Raw genomic sequence first — 19,805 nt, 5'->3', positions numbered from 1 at the left:
AATATAGCCTCTTACTCGGAGGAGCAGAGCCAGTTCTGAGAGAGATGTAAAAATGGCTGCCAGGGCAATGCAAAAATTGCGTTATGACATCGCCGAGGTTGCAATAAAAACACACAACAGACATGGAAATGAATCTGGAACAATTACAATGAAAGCAAATAGATACAAAGACAGAAAGGAGGTCCACCTTGTCGAATACTGAAAAGTACTGACAAACACCCCTTCTTTTTCTAGCAGTTTTTTTGCACATAAAAGTTCAGTATGGGTGCCCCAAGGGGACATTAAACTGGGATTTCAGTTTAGGAAAATTGCTGCAATGTTTACAACGAACCAGATATCAAGCTCCACTAAGCAATTATTTTGGACTTTCTGCTACAAAAATACTGGGGCTTGAAAGGGAATCATTTAGATAAAAGATTTGGTGGAACTGAAGACCTGGAATGTAAAATTAATCTGCCTCATGTGAAGCACCCATACATAAATCTTAAATACTCCAGTGAAAACTTTTTGTTCGTATGAAGCAATCAATCCATCATCCTAATGTAGATTGTGTCCATGGCCATCTTGAAAGAGCAAAAGTTTTAATCCAGTGTGTAGAAAGATGGTCGTTTATAAATATCCACTTTTTCCCCCCTGTATATAAATGTTGTGAATGTCCTTAGCTGGCTGGTAGGAAGCTGTCAGAAGGAAAAGCCTTTTACAGTACTGTGATGCTGTGAGAGGAAAAGATTTGACCACTGAGTCATGGGGATTTGTACCATTTTAACCGTTCCAAATTGCCTCTGTGGATCATTTAGAGTTCATGTAGTTAAGCCCAAGCTTGAGCACCTGAAAGAGACCACCCGCTGTTAAATACACTCAGTCAAACACTTTAGCCTGAATAATATCTCTGCTTTAAGGGCATTAATCAGGACTAGAGTCGATAGCAGTCCTAGTCTGATCTGAGAAAGCGTAGCACATCCGTGGGCCGCGGTGATTAAAAGAAGAGTCTCATTTGTACAGATATAGAGTTAAAAGCCATTTTTATGTAAAGGTCAAACACATTAGAGACCTCCTGACGCGACTTTTAAAGGTTCAACGTGCAAGATACTGTGACACCTAGTGGTAAAGCTGCAGTTTGCACCCAGGTACATACTGTGTACCTCACCCTCTGCTATAGTGTTGAGAAAAACACAACAGGCTCTCATAACAGCCACTGTTTGCTTTGTTCGATCTAGGCATTTTAGTTAAGGAGCTAATAGCTACAACATAGTAGGTGGTACTACACCTTAACACTGGACACAACAACAGGAAGTCAGACCTGAAATACTGTAGAAATATCAACTATGTGAAGGTGGTAGTAGAAATTGCATGCACTATGAAAACACCTTTCTTTTTTATTATTAGCATTATTTTCCATTTCTGTAGTTAGAGCCATGTAAATCTTACCCACTTAACCTTTAAGGTGTTTACATTAAATGTGCCTAACTGCATCGGGGGTGCGTCTTACTTCAGGATTCTGTCTGGATGTTCAGGATAGCTTCGATGCACAAAGTGTAACATTTCACGCTTCATTTGTTATTTCTGATTATTTAACTTAATGTTGCAGGGAGAAAAGAAAAGACAAAAAAAAAGGCCAGAATTTGACAGTACATGCCTTCTTGCTGCAGCTGTTTTTGTTTTTTGTCTAAATCAAAAAACCTTAAAGAAAGATGAACCTAATGCCATTTCATGGAAAAGCACCACAGAGCAGAACAGATTCACATCAGTTATGCGTAATAGTAACGTACGACAGCTGTCAGTCACATACTTAACCCGCCTACCTGCCTGAAAACACCTGTGATTGGTCAGAGTCTGTGTCACGGGCTACATTTTCTACAGCCTGAATACATAGTCCATAAAAAGATGGGGAATTTTTGTTTCTTCTCACATCATTTAATACAATATGCTGAAAGGTCATCATGGGATTTTTACCCTGTGACACTAAAAACCTTTCAAACACTGCCACTATAAGAGGAATGTTAAGTCCAAATACTAGCACGCTATCATGTTAGCTGCTACACACCATTAATTTTTATGTAACCATGCTCAACCAGTGTAAAATGCTCCATTAAAGAGATACGGCGTTCACTTCAGCCACTTGTAAAAAGGATGCTAATAGTAATGCATTCTCAGAGCTAACTTGCCAAGTTAATTATAGATTGTCTTTTTATCCACCACGCTAGTTAACCCAAGTCGAACAGTGTTATACACAGGCTTTCTGATTTGCTATTCACATAGAATTAGCTGATGCACTCATACTGTATGCAGGATGACATAGTGTGATTAATAAAAAGGACAAAAAGCTCAGCTATTTCATTTCTTTCATCTGCAAACACAGTTTAGCCTTTGCCAGTACCTCATTTTGCACACTATATTTGAGACACAAGGGCTGTTTACTAAACCAATTGTTTTGCAGCACACTCATTCAGCACTCCAGAAACAGAAATTTACAGATTGAACACCTTTCATTGTACGAAGATCACAAGGTAATTGAGTGTCAATAGCCAGGCAGAACAATAATAACAACCGCGTTGCAGCTGTATGCTGTCGAGTGGAGGGGGGGGGGGGGGGGATGAGTGTGGGCCTTAGACTTAATAACCTCAGGAAAAAAAAAATCCATATTTATTTTCTAAACAGAGATCCAGCCTTCTCCAAGAGCCGTCACTGTGGTCTTAAAACAAATCGACCATCCTTTCAGGGCTAATGTCCATTTAGTCGTTGTTACAAAAAGAAGAGGACAGCAGATGGTGACCTTGGAGGCACAGAAGGAAAAGAATTAAACATAATATTCACACTGAGCATTAGTTTACACACCTGGAGGCACCTCTTGCAGACATGGCTTTTGTCCATGTCCCTATAGGGGTCTGCAGGTCCTGTATGGTCAAAGGTCATATTTGATCATTTGGTCTTGGCCTTTTAGTGCCAAACAAAGGCCAGTTTCACATGAGCCACAAAAGTGTCTCTAGTGCTTATGGCTGGCTGTGATATCTGAAATGGGACTGATAAACAAGTATATTTGTAAGATCCATTTAATTGAGCACAAGCGAACAAGAGCAACAAAGGTAAATGTGGTCAAAGCCATTGAAAATCTAAGCCTTCTATTTTCCAAGTTGAAAATTTACTCTTAACTGTCCTGCCATGGTAAAATGTCATCAATAAAATAAATGTGACATTTATTCGGCCTGAGTTTTCTCTTTCATCCTCGTTGAAGCCTTCTCCAATTTTCTCAGTAGCCATGAAGGAGAGAAGGCATGCTTTAACTGAGGCTGCAGTAATTTACCACATGCAGTCCCCTTCTGACATGACTTGATGGCTTTGTAAAAGTCAAATACTAGAAGCGGGGGTGTTCAAAGTCACACTGTGCTCTGTTACTTCAGAATACGATGATAGTTTAACCCAGGCTTCATGCGTCTCTCCTCTGCAGTTTGGTTCGTTTACACAGAAGTCTGTGCAGTGAAAGACTCAGACTTTCCCATGTGTGGCTGAAGAGTCAATGTTATTCTCACATAAAAACTTCAAATCACAGGTTACATAAAAGGTCAGATAGTGCCATTATTTCCACCTGTATGCTCTTTAAGTGTTATTAGTCCAATGCAAATCTTCAACGCTATCAGGAATGAGTGCTGGTACAGCTGAATCAACGACTTAATCAGGCTAAATCAGATCATTAGTATGGATGTTAGCATATGTGCTGTTCACAAAACCAAATTGAGCTTCAAATGTGTGTGTAACCCCGAATGATTGTTGCATTAGACAACACTAAGTGCTCTCACAAAGCCACTGGAAATAACTTGCACCGACTTTTTTTTTTCCACTGCCTCTCTCTTTTGGATAATGGCTCTGATTTTTCACCTCTGAAAATCTAAAACAAAACCACTGTTCACAAGTACCTTTCAGCATGATGAGGGTCAGGGCCTCAGGTTCTTCCATAGTGCCGTCTCATTAGCTTTTATTCACGTTATGTATTGAGCATTTGCCATTCGTTGATTAAGGCCATTGGTCTGAGCTTGAACTCTGAATTAGGATCATCAAATCATGCCTGCTCCCCACCGCTACGGGGCCGAAAGTAGACGCCGGTGGCCAGGCATCAGTCTGATTTAACTCCGCTGTAGAGAATTCCCTTCCATCCTCCCTGTCAGTATGCGCTCAGAACGCTGATTTGCAATGACGGATGTGGCGATGCCTGGAAGAACAAAGCATCACAAACAAGTCATCAGGACTTTTTTTTTTTTTTTATTGGAGTGCTGGGTGTCAGCTCCACCAGAAGACTGGCAGCTACATTTCCTACAACTGACAGCCCAAATCAAAAAAAATCCTACGTCCACATCCACGACAGGCTTCCTGAAATGTGCCCTGCTCGTTCACCCTACAAAAACTTCAGCCTGATTTACATTACTCCTTAAGGGCTGACATACAGGTGATTGTTTACCCAAGAAAAAGAATATTTTCCAATGTATTTCTAACCTGGGTGTACTTGTAAATCTGGAGGGTTCTCACTCTTTCCAGGTATCAACACCGAGTATATATTTAAAAAAAAAAAACAAAAAAACGCCACCTCGACTTCAGGCTGTAGCTTAATCATGTGTGAAAAGCAAAGTGACTGCTGTGATTGCCGGTAACAGATTATCAAGTCAATAACCTAATGTGTGCAAGACTTAATGAAGAACAGCAGCCAACTCTTTACAGCATCAGGTCGGTGGGAAAATTAAAGTGTAGAGGTGAGACGCACAGAAGAAGCCTGAGTGGTAGGTTGAAGAAGGAACTTGACACAATCAGTGAACTTGTGACAGGAATAATCTGCCAGACCTTTCAATCATCTCAATTTCCTCCTTGTTCCTTTTTTCCATTCACGGAGCTCTGTTGACAATAACAGCTATCTGAGCCTAATGACTATCAGAGGATGGCTCTTGTGGCTTTGTGTGTTGACATGAAGAAACAAGGCAAAACCACATCACTTGTCACTTCTGGAAAATGTCAGTGTGAAGTCTGAGGCACAGAGGAAAGCAGGGAACACTGCTGAGTGGGACAAATCCTACATTAAATGTCCTATTTTTAAACACTGCAAAGGAAGGCCTGCATTGCTCATGGGTGCGATCTCTAGTTACGAGAGGTGAAGTCACAGGAGGTGATGTGACATTATGCGGATACTGCAAAAAATCTGCTGAAAAATATTTTTACTGACAGTCTATAATTGTATAGGATAACCTGATATGCTTAATGAAACCCTTTAGACCTTGCACATTAGGTTACAATCTAATTTTTTAAAGCATCTTTGAATCTTTTTTTTCCAGTTTTGCAGGGAAAATATGCAAATTATGAATGATCCCAAGGCTTGAGGAAGCTCAGATTCTGTTTTTGTTGCATAGTGCTCACCAACAGCTGCATCTGAAAAGTTTGGTCATTTTTGCAAAGTCAACATTTGAGCCCACTTTTCATAGAAATGCCTTCTGCCTAATATTGTCGGTACTTAGGGTGACAGCTATAACTCTACAATATTAAACTACTTCCAACATCATCAGCCTCTCTGTGATGCTACACCACCAAGTATTATGACTTAAATGTCCCTTATGTAATAAACAGGCAGACACTGTGCAGTAGAAATATACAATAAAGCTCCTGTTTCAATTTCAACACTTCTCTTGTTGTTGTAAAATGAGCACCTCTTGGTAAATGAGCCTTCTACTAGGAAAAAACACTACCCCCTCTAAATAGAAACATAGCTGGTACTAAACTGAACTTTCAGTTGTGTCAGGACAATCTGCCTCAAAGAAAACTTTCCAGAGAAAAAAGAAGCAAGGTAGAAGTGTAGGAGTGAGAAGAAAATAAAGAAAGGAAAGAAGAGAAGAGAAAGCTATCTCCCACAACACCTGAGGAGGAAGGACGTAGAGAAAGGTGAGCCTCAATAGTGAAGATTTCATCCAGCCAGCTGCTGAGCAGCCGGTGGCAATGGAGAAAAAGAACAGGAGGATGGAAAGACAGCAGAGTATGTCTATGTAGGGGGAAAAAAATACTTAAATCAAGCTGGAATTATTGCAGAAAATATGTACCTTATGCAGACGACACAGGGCGTATTGGCAATGTTAGGGTAAATTAATTAGCCAAATATCTGAACGCTTTTTTACGGTCTCTGCTCTTATCAAGAGGCTAATTATCACTATCAGTCTCCTCTGTTCGTTAGTAGGATTATTAGGCTAATCACAACGCTTTCCCCTTTGGAAATGAGGTTTTCGCTGTTCGTCAGTACAAAGCCCTTATTGTCTGTCAATGACACAGTGTCAGCTGTGAAGCCAATCAGCATTTGTACCTCGTAAAACAGGGAAACAGCTCAAGCTTGTGCCATGTGTAAAAGGGGTCTCTTTCAGTTGCTCACATGCTTGACCTTCACTACTTTTGTAAATTGACTACATGCTTGAGAACTGGCAGTAAAGAAAAACACCCTTGGGTACTGCCATGCATCGTCAGTTTGTGATGTTACACATGAAATATTCTAGGAATTATTTGGTGATGACTTTTTTTTTTTTTTTGCTGCAGCCACTTTCCCTCAACCTGCCACTTTTTGAGATTTCTTACATTTCCCGGGATGTTCTGCAAAAATTCCCTGAAAAGGTGCCAGAACAAATTGCTATTAATACAAACATTAATCACTGTTAGAGTGAAGTAAACTGAAACTGAGAGAGCCAAGTGTTGTTCCAGTTGCAGCTGCAGTGCATATTTGTCTATTAAGGCTCCTCTTGGTAGAAAAAATGATATTTTTTACCTACAGGTTAGATTTCACTCTGCAGCATTAAATCATAGATGTGTTTGGCCAATAATTCACAGGATCCTACCAGTATTTTAAGTATTTCAGGATGGATATACAACCAAGCAGGAGGAACAAGAGTGCAGGAGCCCTTGCTATTTTACCTTGCAAAACCAGGCTACAATTTGCAAACTTGCAGTGTGAAAGAGGTAAAATAAAGGAGAATTCAGCAAATGCTAGTATTGCTGTTGAATACTCTAGATAAAAGGTTGGTGGAAGGCTAGTTTGGTTGAAAAAACAAACTGTCAGACATGTTATCTACAGCCCAGTTCAAACCAAAGATTCATGATGGGGAAAAAATGCTTTGAACTTATGATTTGGCACAAGACAATGTATCACTTCCATGTCAACGATATAATAACTTTTCACTCTATATCGGACTTGGATATAATTCGTGGTGTAGTGATAGTGAAATACTAGCTACAGTTGCATTTCTAGTATTGATGAAAAGGAAAAAACATAAAAAAACATAAGCTGAAATGTCCCCATCTATTCTGTTAATTCAGAGGAGTTATAATCCAGTTTGTCTGAACTGGGCTTCAGAAATTGAAGTGAGTTTGTGGAACTTCCGGGACTTTCCTAGACTGAATGTATAAATCTACATTCCTTGCCAACATACTGTAATATGTATTTGGTTGAACCTTCATTAAATATCAAATGGGTGGTGATAAGTCAGTCTGGACTCGTGAAAAAAGATGAAAAGTTAACTTTAAACACGGTCTGACTATCTGATCTTTGAAGACACTGTCTCTGTCATCCAGTGTGGTAAATCCCATCTATCTGACACTCCAGGGAGTTAAAAACAACTAATTTGCAAATACGCTTTGCCCCAGCTCTTACACTGTCACAGTGGCATTCATTGGCATATGAAGGGAATGCAGAGGGCTCCCCCGTCTTGTTTCCTGCGCTCTGTTGCCTGCCAGCTGAATGAATCCATCCAATCCCTGGCATTTCCCGGGGAATGTGACTGGAATGTTATCTGCTTCCAAGTGGAATGCCTGGGTCATGGTTTAGTCTTGAATTTTGTGAGCGGCTTGGAATATCCATTCTGAGTGCTTTCTCCCATAATGCAACAGGCTGTTTTTAAAAAAAGACGCAAGCAGTGAGCTTTCCTAGAACAATGAGTCTAGACACACATGCACACACAACAACATTTTCTTCCACAGCAATGCTAAGCTGCTTTGCAAATTTAAGCCAAATTCTTAGCATCTTCCCTACGCACCAGATTAACCATTCAAGGAACCTTGAAAAGATATACTGTATATTAAAACACTTCACGAAATAAGGCACTCCAATTTTGTCCTGAATGCTTTCAGTCTGCAGATAGGTAGAGGCAGATGAAGCTGTGCAAGTCGCTTTATCCACCTCTGCATTGTCACAATGCTTCAAAGGTAGGGGGAGATGAAAGCAAGTGATATGAGCAGTCTGATAGATTCTGAAGATGGGACTAGTGATCTGTATTCTGCTCCTTCAATCAGATAGAGACATAAAGATAGAGAGGGAGAATGAAGTGGGCACCAGCTATTGGTTCACAGGCAGCTATCCCTCAATCCAATGTACCACCTTTGACTGGCTTTCACTGGCTTTCTGGTCTCCAAAGCAGCAGGCTGGCATATAAATAGGCCCTGCAACGACCGGACTCCCATTGGGAGACCTCCCTCAGTGAGTTGAATGATGGCTGTGTGTTTTTTGTATTTTTTTTGCTTTGTTTTTTTAAGATTCCAAATCCTCGTGTAAGATGTATGACGTAGTGGAAATTTTCCTGGACTGTGATGCTGTGATAAAACCAGCAGTTTTAACAACCACAAGTGAGAATCAGATTCAGAATCTGTCGTCTCTGAGTTGCGTTGGGGACTTGAAGGGCTTGAGCCCCAGTGTCTTGCGGGGGTGAGCCCTCTCTTTGGTGCCATCCAGGGGTTTTCCGCAGCCTGCCCATCCCAGGTCGATGAGTGGCGAGTCGGCCGGGTTGAGGGGAGCAATGCGAAATGAGGGCAGTGTGGGTGAGCCATTGGTGGAGCACGGGGCCGAACGGGAGGTGGGAAAGGGTGCTGAGAAGGGGTCAAAGGGCGAGGGCGTGTCTGAGCCACTTGAGGGGTCAGCTTTGAGGGCAAAAGGATCACAGTCTGGTGAAGGGAAGGGGTCACAGTTGGTGAAAGGGTTGGTAGGAGAGGGCTGGTAGCCCAGAGGGGTGTTGTCCTGGCGGTTTGGGCTGCGACCGCCCCCTGAATTCCCACCACCAGCTGAGATAAAGCTCCAGGGGTCGATGCGGGGTCTGATGGGAGAGGGACGAGGCCGAGGGATGACACTGACCTCCAGCCGGCGGGTTTTGGGGCTCAACAGCCCAGGATTGGGATGTAGAGAAAAGGGAGTTGAAGGTTTGTCGTCAGAGTCCTGCGTGTCTTGACACAATGGCAGGTCCAAAACTGGAAACAACAGAAAGAAAAATAATTCATTATGACATAAAACGAGATTAGAGTGAATATTAAACATATTAACCTTAATATTCCATCCTTCAGTTTCTTGCTTGGGGAGGCTTTAATTGCTAATCTGCTCTTACTCTTTAACGGCTGTGCTGTTACCCTGGTGCTTTTTTCTGCATTGCTCTCTGGTCTGAAATCTGCGTTTACACTCTCATATTCTACAGACCGAAAAACCTGTGTAATGAATTTTGTACAGACAAAAACAAAGTCATACATTACTCTTGCAAAGAAATGAATCATAACACCAAATACCGAGGCAATTAGTCCAAATTAAGTATACCGTAGCACTGCATAACTAGAGAAGCAAACAGCAAGTATAAATTAGTAGTGACAAGAACATTAAACTCAGAATAAATCGGCTTGAATGAACATTTGCCATTTCCAAATGTGATGTGCCTGCCAAATGGCATTATTTACATCAACAGCAATGCTCTAAGGCTGCTAAGCTTTTCAGCTGACAAGAAAGAGCAATCAAGAGTCACATGAGAGCAGCCGAAAAACGCCAGCACAGGAATCCTCTGAATTCATCTCTCTTTGCAGTGCGCATTCACCACCAGCAACCTTGTGGCATTCTCTCTATGCATCTGAGGCTGAGTCATTACAGTCAATAAACATAATAAGATGTTTAGCTAAAACACTCTCTGTTTAATTATGTGTGGCTTTTTGCCTCTGCACCCTGATGTAATGAGCGCATGCGGTTTGTGAGAGTACGGCTGTTAGCAACTGAACAGGCGAGGCATGTCTGCTCAGTACCTGGGGGCAAAGCTGTAGGAACCTCTCTGTGGAGAATCCAAGGCTTTGTGAGTCAAACAGACCCGATATAGAGTGTGAAATGTTACCAGAGGGCACTCTTAAAACCCTCGTAAAGCCCACTCACTCTTAAAACAACCAATGCCCACGCCTCCGTCATTACGGCTACAAACTGTGTCAGTGCTTCTAAGAAATGCATATGGCTCTTAGAGTGGAAATGCGGTGTAAAGGAAAAACGTGCCAATATGCAAATATATAGATCACGTCTGTAAACATATCACTGACATGAATTGAAACAAAAGTCAAAATATGCCCCATGAGAACTGTACTTTGGCTATTTTCAGATCTCATGTTGTGGGGGAAATGTATGCTAATCGCTCTTGAATGTGATATTTTATCATGTGTCATGCTTATTTCAGTGTGGAATATATGTACACATTTGCCTTGCAGTCTTAAACTAAAGAGGAAATACACCCAAGATGCACTGTTCGGCCTAGAGCTGAATCTCAAAATCATGTAGGGAATTAGCCTGAAAGACACTGCATCAGCAGTCAAGGGTAGATTATGAGCCATTTCCCATCCAGCGCTCTCTCTCTCCATGACCTCAGCTGTGAGGCCTGATGTTTTGCCTTCATCTGCAACTTTGCAATAAAAAGAAACTGTGACTTGAAAGAGGAAAAACAACAGAAGATTGGGATGCTGGCTTTGCTTAGCAAGTATTAGCAGTGAGGTATGGAGGGCCAGCTGTTACCTGAGATATGCAAATAGCTGAAGACAAGCTTTGATGTAAATGAAAAAGCTTGTGCAGCATTGAAGCTTCCCTTGTGCCAAAAAAGATCTTGTTAAAAAGGAACAATAATAATTCGGTAAGAAGTGCAAGAGAACATTGCCATGCGGAGAAAGTATATTCAAGGTAACAGTTGGATCCAATTTCAGTGTGGGGGCCTCCAAAAACATGCCTAGTGCTTGAGGAAATGCAAATGAAGCAAATGCAGATGAATTAAAAACTAAATCATGGATCCAATCTGCAGTGGAGGCTGTTCTTAAAAGTTGGGGACCTGGGGATTTTTACAAGATGGATTAAAAAATGATTGTCACAATTCAAGGCTGAGATATACGATTGTCTGGTATCGGATCTAACACAAAAAAAAAAAACACTTAGATTCAGACATTTCCTGTAATCTTCCCTACCTGTACTTTTATAGGCATATAATATTCAGTCAGCGTTGGGAGGGTTGTTTTAACTCACATTTCACTTCAGATTAAAGAATACATCCAAAGTGAGTCACATTTTAAATGCCGTGGGTTTATCTTGACACTGTTGCATTATTATTGCATTTAACAACGTGCGAATGAGGCTGTCACACCTAAATGAGACATAATTCATGACTCATATGAACACTTACAGGGTGTAATTACATGTAAACAAGCAGATGTTTCAAAGATACAATTTTTCATGCCCTTAGAGAAAATGGTTGATGCCTTTTATAGTTACAATGAATAACATATAGTGCTTTTGTGCTTACGTACGAGTTTGTGCTGGGGTTGGTTATATGTTGACGTTAATGAGCTCCATTTTTAAGCTAATGGCAGTGTTGAACTGTTATATCACTGTAAAGGAGTACAACACAGGCACTGAGGCTTTCAGGTGTAAATGTAAGTATTTCCTCAGAAAGTCTGGCACAGACCCAGAGTTAAATCACTGTACAGACTCATATCATAGAAGAAAATAGCCAATACAGTCCAGGTAGATGCACTGTTTCAAGCCACGTTATGATTCCTTCACATATTATAAAATAAATAAATAAAAAAGCAATCTTCTTCATATTATATGTTGTACCTTTACATGATCGACTGATTTCAAGAATGTCATTTTAGTCTGATTACCCCCTTTTAAATTCTGACTTAAACTTCATACACTCTTACATGCTGCCCGACACTGTTCACAGTAACACGTTTTTTGTTAAGCATTCTCTGAGTCCAACAGAAGTAAAGGACACTAGATTTTCAGATGATTAGAAGATGTCAACAGCATTTGTTTAACAACCTGTCTGACCTTTTCTCAGTCTGTGAAAACTCTGAAATGTTGCCTGTGACTCTGAATAAGACATGCTAATAAGTAGTATCTGTCACTAAGGATCTTTCAATTCAAACTATAGTAAAAGAAATAGTAGTAGTTAATGTAGTTAAGTATGGTTCATAGGAGGTGTTGTTTTCACCATGTTTGTCGAATTAATTTGAGTCTAATGAAATAGTCAGTAGTCATGAGTGCTGGTAGTGAATTTAAATGCCATAAAATGGGGTATGATGTCATTGATGGGCGACCAAATAAAATGGGCCTTTACGATGAAAATTACACATTTATCAGGATTTAACTCTAAGGTTAGATTCCTACTGACCTAACTGAGAAGCGTGCAGGCCCTGACTCGACCTCCTCCTCCGGTCAGACCGGTGTTCCCAAGCCTCACAGCCCAACTCCCCATTGGTGGGATGCACACTCTGGGCCCATTCCCCAAGGCTGACCATACTCTCCTGCTGGGGGGTCCTGACACTCTGTGGACTATGGGGACTATGGGGAGTCTGGGGAGTCTGCGGCGTCCGGTGGCCGCTCCTCTCACGAGGGTTTGGTGGAGGTGGTGTCAGGGGTAAGGGCTTAAGGTCTTGGTATTGCAGAGCTAGATCCACCAGCGGTCTGGGAAGGGGCTCAGAGGTTGAGAAAGTGATGAGGTCGTCCACTACAGGGGGGTCTGACACAAGGGGCTTTGGGAAAGAGATCTCTGGTTCGGAGGGTGTACGTTCCCCAAGAGAAGGGGGATTAGTTCGAGGGGGCACCCTAGGGGGGATGTCCAGACAGCGCCCTAGTCCTACAGACGCTAGGAGGGAGCCACCACCCAGCAGGGCCCGATGGGTGCTCTTAATCAGACCACTGAGGGAACCCCTCTCAGGCCTGGGGGAGCCAGCTGGGGAGGAACCCCCTTCCTCACTGCCCGAGTCTCCCTGAGGTAGAGGAAGCCGCAAGCTGTCCTTCACTGAGGAGCCTGCACACAGAAAATGGTTTTTTAAGTTTTAAAAAGACAGAGAAGGAGAAAAAGCCTCTCTGCATTTATAATTCATTTAGTTTCTATTTATAATTCACTCTCATGCCAGTGTGAATTATAACGGTTAGGCTGGTGATAGAGGGCGTTGCCTACCGTTTTGAGCAGGGAGAGGGGTTGGTGTGGATGGTCTGTACTTCTCAAAGTTGTCCTTGGACTCTCCGTTCTCGTTGCTGTCCGACTCCAGGAGCTTGGCTCTCATCGACAGGCTGAAAACCATGAGACGGGTTAAAAAGAAGATAAACACTGAAGCCATGGATTGGCAAGAATGTGGAAATGATATGACACAGGGATTATAATTCAATGTATTGTAACACTGTAAATCTAATTAATCTGCTAATTTATCTAATCTAATCTAATTACAACTGTGTGTCTTTACACGACCTCCTGTCTCAGTTCACGGCAGAAGATCTATTCGAACATTGTTCCTAGTGGCTGGAGGTTTTAACACAACAGAAATGAACCAGAAATCTTCACATGTAAACTATAAATTGGAAATCTATACATGTCTGAGAATCTATACAGTAGATACTGTTGTTATTGATAATAGTATAGTATTGTTCTGATACTTTTACACCCCAAAGCAGGAATTCCAAGAGTTAAAAAAAAAAAAGATTTACTGAGAACATTTTTTTTTCTTTAAAGAAGAAATGTCTTGTAACTGTCTTTGATCTACCAGATCATACTGAGCTACATTCAACCTAGAAGTTAAAACAATGGTTTGCATAATAAGCAAGCAGAGGATTAAGTCTGCAGTGAGAGACAGTTTTTCAATGTATTAAATTAAGAATGTCAAGTTCATCTTAAATAACTGTGTTTTCATTAATTGTAATAAAATTTAACGCCTATGGTGGTTCTGCAGTGGCTTCTATTTTTATGTAATCAAGCAAATGTCCACATTATTGGCAATTTTTTTAGTTTAATAAAAGAGAATCTGATTATATGTGGCTGTGGAACATGAAACAAGTGAAAATAAAGGTGTGTACCTGCTTTCCTGGGGACTCAAGCGTAGGACTTTAGGGCTTTTGGGACTCTTTGGGCTCTGGGGCCTCCAGTGGGGGCCCAACCTTAGGTCTCCATTGGCTTGTTTTGGAGAAGGGGTCTCTAGGGGCCAGACCGGGCTCAAACCAAACGTCCTGCTGTTATCGCTGGGACTGACTGCAGAGAAACACAGACTCAAGTAAATACCATTTAGCTGCTACAATATAATCAGTATACACACAACTCAGCTGTATTCCAACAAGGAGAGCAATTTTAAAAAGGTGCATTTCACTAACAAATAGATGCAGTCTGCAATCATCTCCAAAACAGTGACCTTTACTTGACTCCTTAGAGGTGGAATTCATGAAACCCGAATGTGCTTTATGTAATCGCACTGCTGCAAAGATCAAGTCCTCCTCATGTAGAGAATGTCTTAAGCATATAGTTCATACAAGAAAAGCCTGAGAAGAAGTCACAGTCACTTTAAAGAGGATGAGAAGAAATGCAGAGTGGAAGTTGAATTCCACCTCCCATTCACACTAAGCACCAACACTACACAACTCATTTAAACTAAACTAAAGGTGTGAAAACATACACAACACTTTTCCTGCCATGACACCTTGGAGCGTACAGATCCAATCACACCCTTCTGTATCAGATGACACATCCTCAATCTAACACACAAAAAATAAGACTAATGGCTCTGTATCTCAATGTCATGTTCAATCAAGAATCAATGACAACTTCCCTTTGTGAGGTTGTCAGGTTCTGGAACTATATTAGAGTCCTGTGGTCCTAATGCAGGAGATCAATCTCCCAGTAGAAGTGGGTGGTTCTTTCACTGAAGGATAACTCAGCAAATTAAAAGAAGGTCCATATATGACTTCCTATCAGTGCTCAATAATACCTATATTGATATCTCTAAGAATTTCCATGTTATGAGCCACCAAAATGTGGCCCATAAGTTCCTCTTATCCTCTTCTGTATGCACTCATTTGTTAGTTTATTAATGTGATGTATAATAAATCTTTGTATTAAAAATATTTGACTTGTTTTCTAGACGCATTGGTCCTTACATCATAAAAGGATCAAGAATTGAAACTGTGCTCCTTCAGATCTGTGTTAATAAGTCCAAAAGTTTCCAATACATTTTCTGAAATTTTGACATCAGTGTAGCTTAATATCTATATTATAAAAGCCAAGTGGCCTCTAGGGCTGTGTATTGGCAAGAATCTGGCGATACGATACAAATCACAATACTAGGATCACGATGCGATATATCACGATATATCATGATACTGTTAAAAAAGGCAATTTTTTGTTTGTTTCTTCTTTTTTTTTATAATTATTTCCTTGAAGAACTGAATTACACCCAAAATATGCCCAAATACTAAATACATTTTTATTTTTGATCAGAACAGGATCTAATGCTATATCACAAAATTTTCCTGTGTTAAAACTGAAATTATGTTTTACAGACATTACAGTTTAAGATCCTGTTCAAATGTTCATATTCTACTAGTTCATAACTAACATCAGAACATTATTTAAGTTCAGTCCCAACAAAGGAACTAACATTATTGAATAAAAGAGTGTTAAATAATAATAAATAAAATATAAACAAAAAAGAAAAACAAAAATTAACCTCCACAATATCCGCATTTGAATAAATACCTAAACATATCGATACAGTACTTTTTAATATTGATACAGTATTGTGAAATGAAATATCGCAATATATTGCAGAACCGATATTTTCTTACAGCCCTAGTGGCCTCTGTGTGCATATATGTGTGTCTGGGAATTCACACAAAACCCAGAAAGAGCTGACTGTTGCAGTTTGGCATACTTAAGTATTTTTGGTCGAGGAACAGACTAACGAAAATGGCAAGTTGATAAGACCAATATTTTGGTAGATATTAGTAATTTTGGAATACAATAGCCTTACAATTATGTTGCTATGGCCAGAAGGCTTTGGTGGACAAATGTGGCACAGCATGCACAAATACACAACAGCATAAAAAGTACCACATCGAGAATCAACACACTAGTGTTATGTAACACGTCATAGGCAAATTGAATTTTCTGTGGTAATTGCATGTGAAGCACTTTGGTGTCAACTTTGTCAAAATCAGTGACATTTTGATGAAACCGTGTTACAGAGCACATTTTAAAACATTTTTGGTCAAAAATTAGATTTTATGCAATCATCATCCTTACTATATTCAAGTACTTACAAATACCTACTGAAATATGTAACACACATTGATATAGGTTATATATGTACAAAGTTAGAGCCCATTGAACACCAAACATGTAACTGTGTCACCGCTTGACCTGACCCAATAATTAAAAAATGTGTAAAAAAATCAAAATCTCTCAAAACTGTGAGGAAACTCTGTAGACATTGTCCCAAGGAAGCTACATATATGTATTTAAATTTTATAACATTTAAAATCAATCCGACCAGTAGTTGTCAGAGAAGATGTTTGAAGAAATTGATAAAGAAGACGACAACGACAAAGACGAAGAAGACGACGACTGAGAAGAAACCTTTTAAGATACTATTTTCACTCAGTTCTGTTGCTGCTTATTTCTATTGATCCAAGCATTCGTGTCATTTCATTTCCTCTTTAGAATTGAGAACAAATTACAAATGCTCGCTGAATGGACAGGCTATTTTCATTGGCCTCAGCTCCACTTGAGGCCTGGCTGATGCACTTTGCCTCACATCACTCATCAACGCAGCATTTTCAAAGCAGGAGCAGAAGACAAGTGATAGTGTCAGCTTTGCAATTTCATCATGATCACAACCCTAGTCAAAAAAAAAAAAAAAAATCCAACATTTTGCTCTGTAAACAGCTTTTTTTTCCACAGTTAATGTCATCATGTTTGGATGGAAAAGATCTTGGCATTTGGAATATTTCTGTATATTTCACACTCGGCTCCACTGCTCATCACTCGGCCCGTGTGCACAGAGCAGATGTAATAGTCTCATTACAAACAAAAATATAGACCAAAGGCAAAATGTTTGCAATATGAACAACCCAAAAGACATTTTACTGACACATTTCAATCTAAATGTAGAGAGGTACTGGAAGTAGGATACGAAACAGGACTAGCATAGAAGCAAAACTAATCCTGCCCCCACAGACAGAAAAAAATAAATAAAAGAGGGTAATATACATAATCTGCCAGCACATATAATACTCCCTGCCTACTGAGGAGCTAAAAAAGCTAACTATTACAGCTCCATAGTTTAAAAGGTTCCTGTAGACACCAGAGATAGTTAGATTATCTTATCTAATTCACTAGAAAATTAAACCACAATGAGAGAATTTCCCTCCAAGATGATCATTTGGTCGGTTTCAATACGCAAATCAATTTGGTAGTTCTCCAGACAAACAAGTTTGGGCGGCCCAAGCAATAAATCACTGCATGCTACCAAGAGGACAAGAATAAACATCCACTAAACACATTTTAATGGCAGGCACACAACATGGCTTAGTGATTGCCATTAAGAAGAGTCATTAGGAGGTAAAGAAAACCAACCCTTGATTTAATGAATAAATGAAGCTGGCAGATGTTTTGGATTTACGAGCCACGATTACAGATAAATGTTTCACTGCAACTCCTGGTTTTATGTCAAACCCCAGTTGTAATTGCTTACAAAAAAAAGCAATAGCTTGGTGTTACACCACAAATTTCCTTTGAGTTTTGTTAAGACACCCTGTGACCTACTGGCTAACCCCCCCCACCCCCCAAAGGAAAATGATCTCAGGGAATTTGTCTGAGAGTCTGACAAGCAGGAGAATATTGTAAATCTCTGTCGCAACCCCTCTCAACCCTTTCTACTGGAGCAATGAATTCCACCCTGCTTATTTTTAATTCAGCAAACCGCACTGTAGCCACTACATGCATATAAAACTGCGGAGTGTATCTGCATGGAGAATACAGCTCAATGGCTCCCCCCACTGTAGGAGAAAGGTAACTGCGGACGGGGGCAACAGAGCGGGGCTGCAGTGGAAAAAAGCTGCTGCGGAGAAGTGCTGAGCCACTGAGAGGAAGTCAGATAATATTTGGACTGGAACAGACTATTGAAAAGGGAAAAGGGTGTGTGTGAGAGTGAGAGCGGTAAGGCAGGGAGGGGGAGAGAAACAGAGAGGGGGCCCACAGGGAAACAGGGAAAGACAAAAAAGACGAGTGGGTGGTTGAGAGCACATGAAAGGAGAGAATTTGGAAGAGCGGGCTGGAGATGTAATGTTGCAGTACAGTCTGTGTGAGCACGCAAGAAGGAAAGAGATCCTACACAGTTTGATTTTTCTAAATGTCAGCCCACTATATGGGCACCTGTGTACCTGTGCCTTTGTGTGCATGTGTCCACAGGAAAAATGAAAAAAAAAAAGACTTCACTCACGTTGAATTGCACGGAACCGTGGACCAAAAGAAGGTGAGGACCCTGAACCCAAATCAGGAGAATTCCGCCTCTTCTCCAGGCCTGGTGATGCCTGCACTGTAATCTTATGGATGAAATCTGCAACATACACATACAAAACAGATGTTATGAATAGAAAATACATCCGAATAATGCACTGACAGGGCTGGGTTTCCATGCTCTATTTCACATTCATATCTTCTAGTCAACTGTCAGCTTTTTTTAAGGTTGCAACACTTTTTTTTGTTTTTGCTTCCTTCTTTTTACTTCAACATACTATACTGCCTTTCAATGTAGTTGATATTCAGTTTAATACAAAGCTCAGGAAACAGCTGAGTGATTCTTTATATAGTTTCATTCACCTATATGACCCCTTTTCTGTAACCTCCTGATACCCAGTAAGTAAAAATTTTCACCATTTTATATTAAATAAATGCCTTTATTGGAAACAGCATGATGCAACAGTTTTTTCAGATACATTTTTTTAATATAATGTACTTTTCAGTGGACATTATGTAATTTATTTTTCTTTTAAAGTAAAGCTGTGAAATTCTTGTCCACTATAGAGGACAAAAATGCATTAATGGGTCTCAGAAGGATATGGTGTTTGGCTATAAATAGGTCTGTTTCTTTTCTGTCAGTAAAAGTAAATGTGTTTAAGAGTACGCAGAAATATTAGCACGCAGTAGCAGCAACAGTGCCAACAGCAAGTTAAAAATCCTATTTGAATAAATCATTCAGTCAAATTAGAAGTTCATGGCCTTAAATTGAAAAATTATTCCCCCCATTAACTCGTAGCCTATACATGTTTTTGGCTCTTAGTTTATTCATTTGCATGCGTGATGTACTTGTGTCTTCACTGGACTTAATTATTTTTATTTCTGAATTAATAAGTTAGGACCTCACATGAATTTATTTGCTCTTTGAAAACACCTTTGCAGTGTTTTAAAGCCAATGTATTGTCAAATAAATTTAACTACAAGCACTGACTAACATCATTACTGTTAGTTAGTTGCCACTGGTGATCAAAAATAAAGCAACACAGCTAAACCTAAGCTAACCTGCCATTTGTAAAATTATTTACTTAAGTGATTTATGTTCATTAATAATTCAATCCTTTCTGAACTGAAGGAACAAAAGCTTATATAAATGAAGTGTCATTTGAGGGCATATATTATTACAAGGGCATATTATCACTAACTCAAGTAAAGACGTATGGAGTAATTTCCCCTTTCTGACATATA

General features: G+C 40.1%; 1 protein-coding gene across 1 annotated transcript in view; it reads right to left on the bottom strand.

Annotated features, from left to right (window-relative positions):
- Positions 1–2,185: 2,185 nt before the first annotated feature.
- LOC115438585 (mitogen-activated protein kinase kinase kinase 11) overlaps positions 2,186–19,805 on the bottom strand; it is a 76,761-nt gene continuing 59,141 nt past the window's right edge. Inside the window, exons 6-10 of the mRNA XM_030162286.1 lie at positions 18,544–18,660; positions 14,132–14,303; positions 13,242–13,354; positions 12,450–13,088; positions 2,186–9,243 (exon numbers count right to left, since the gene is read on the bottom strand). Coding sequence (XP_030018146.1) covers positions 8,642–9,243; positions 12,450–13,088; positions 13,242–13,354; positions 14,132–14,303; positions 18,544–18,660 — 1,643 coding nt within the window. The 3' untranslated portion in view covers positions 2,186–8,641. The remainder of the gene's footprint in view (positions 9,244–12,449; positions 13,089–13,241; positions 13,355–14,131; positions 14,304–18,543; positions 18,661–19,805) is intronic.

This window comes from Sphaeramia orbicularis, chromosome 18, assembly GCF_902148855.1.
Source record: "Sphaeramia orbicularis chromosome 18, fSphaOr1.1, whole genome shotgun sequence".
In the NCBI taxonomy this organism is placed as follows: Eukaryota; Metazoa; Chordata; class Actinopteri; order Kurtiformes; family Apogonidae; genus Sphaeramia; species Sphaeramia orbicularis.
This window is presented reverse-complemented; position numbering and strand designations above follow the sequence as displayed.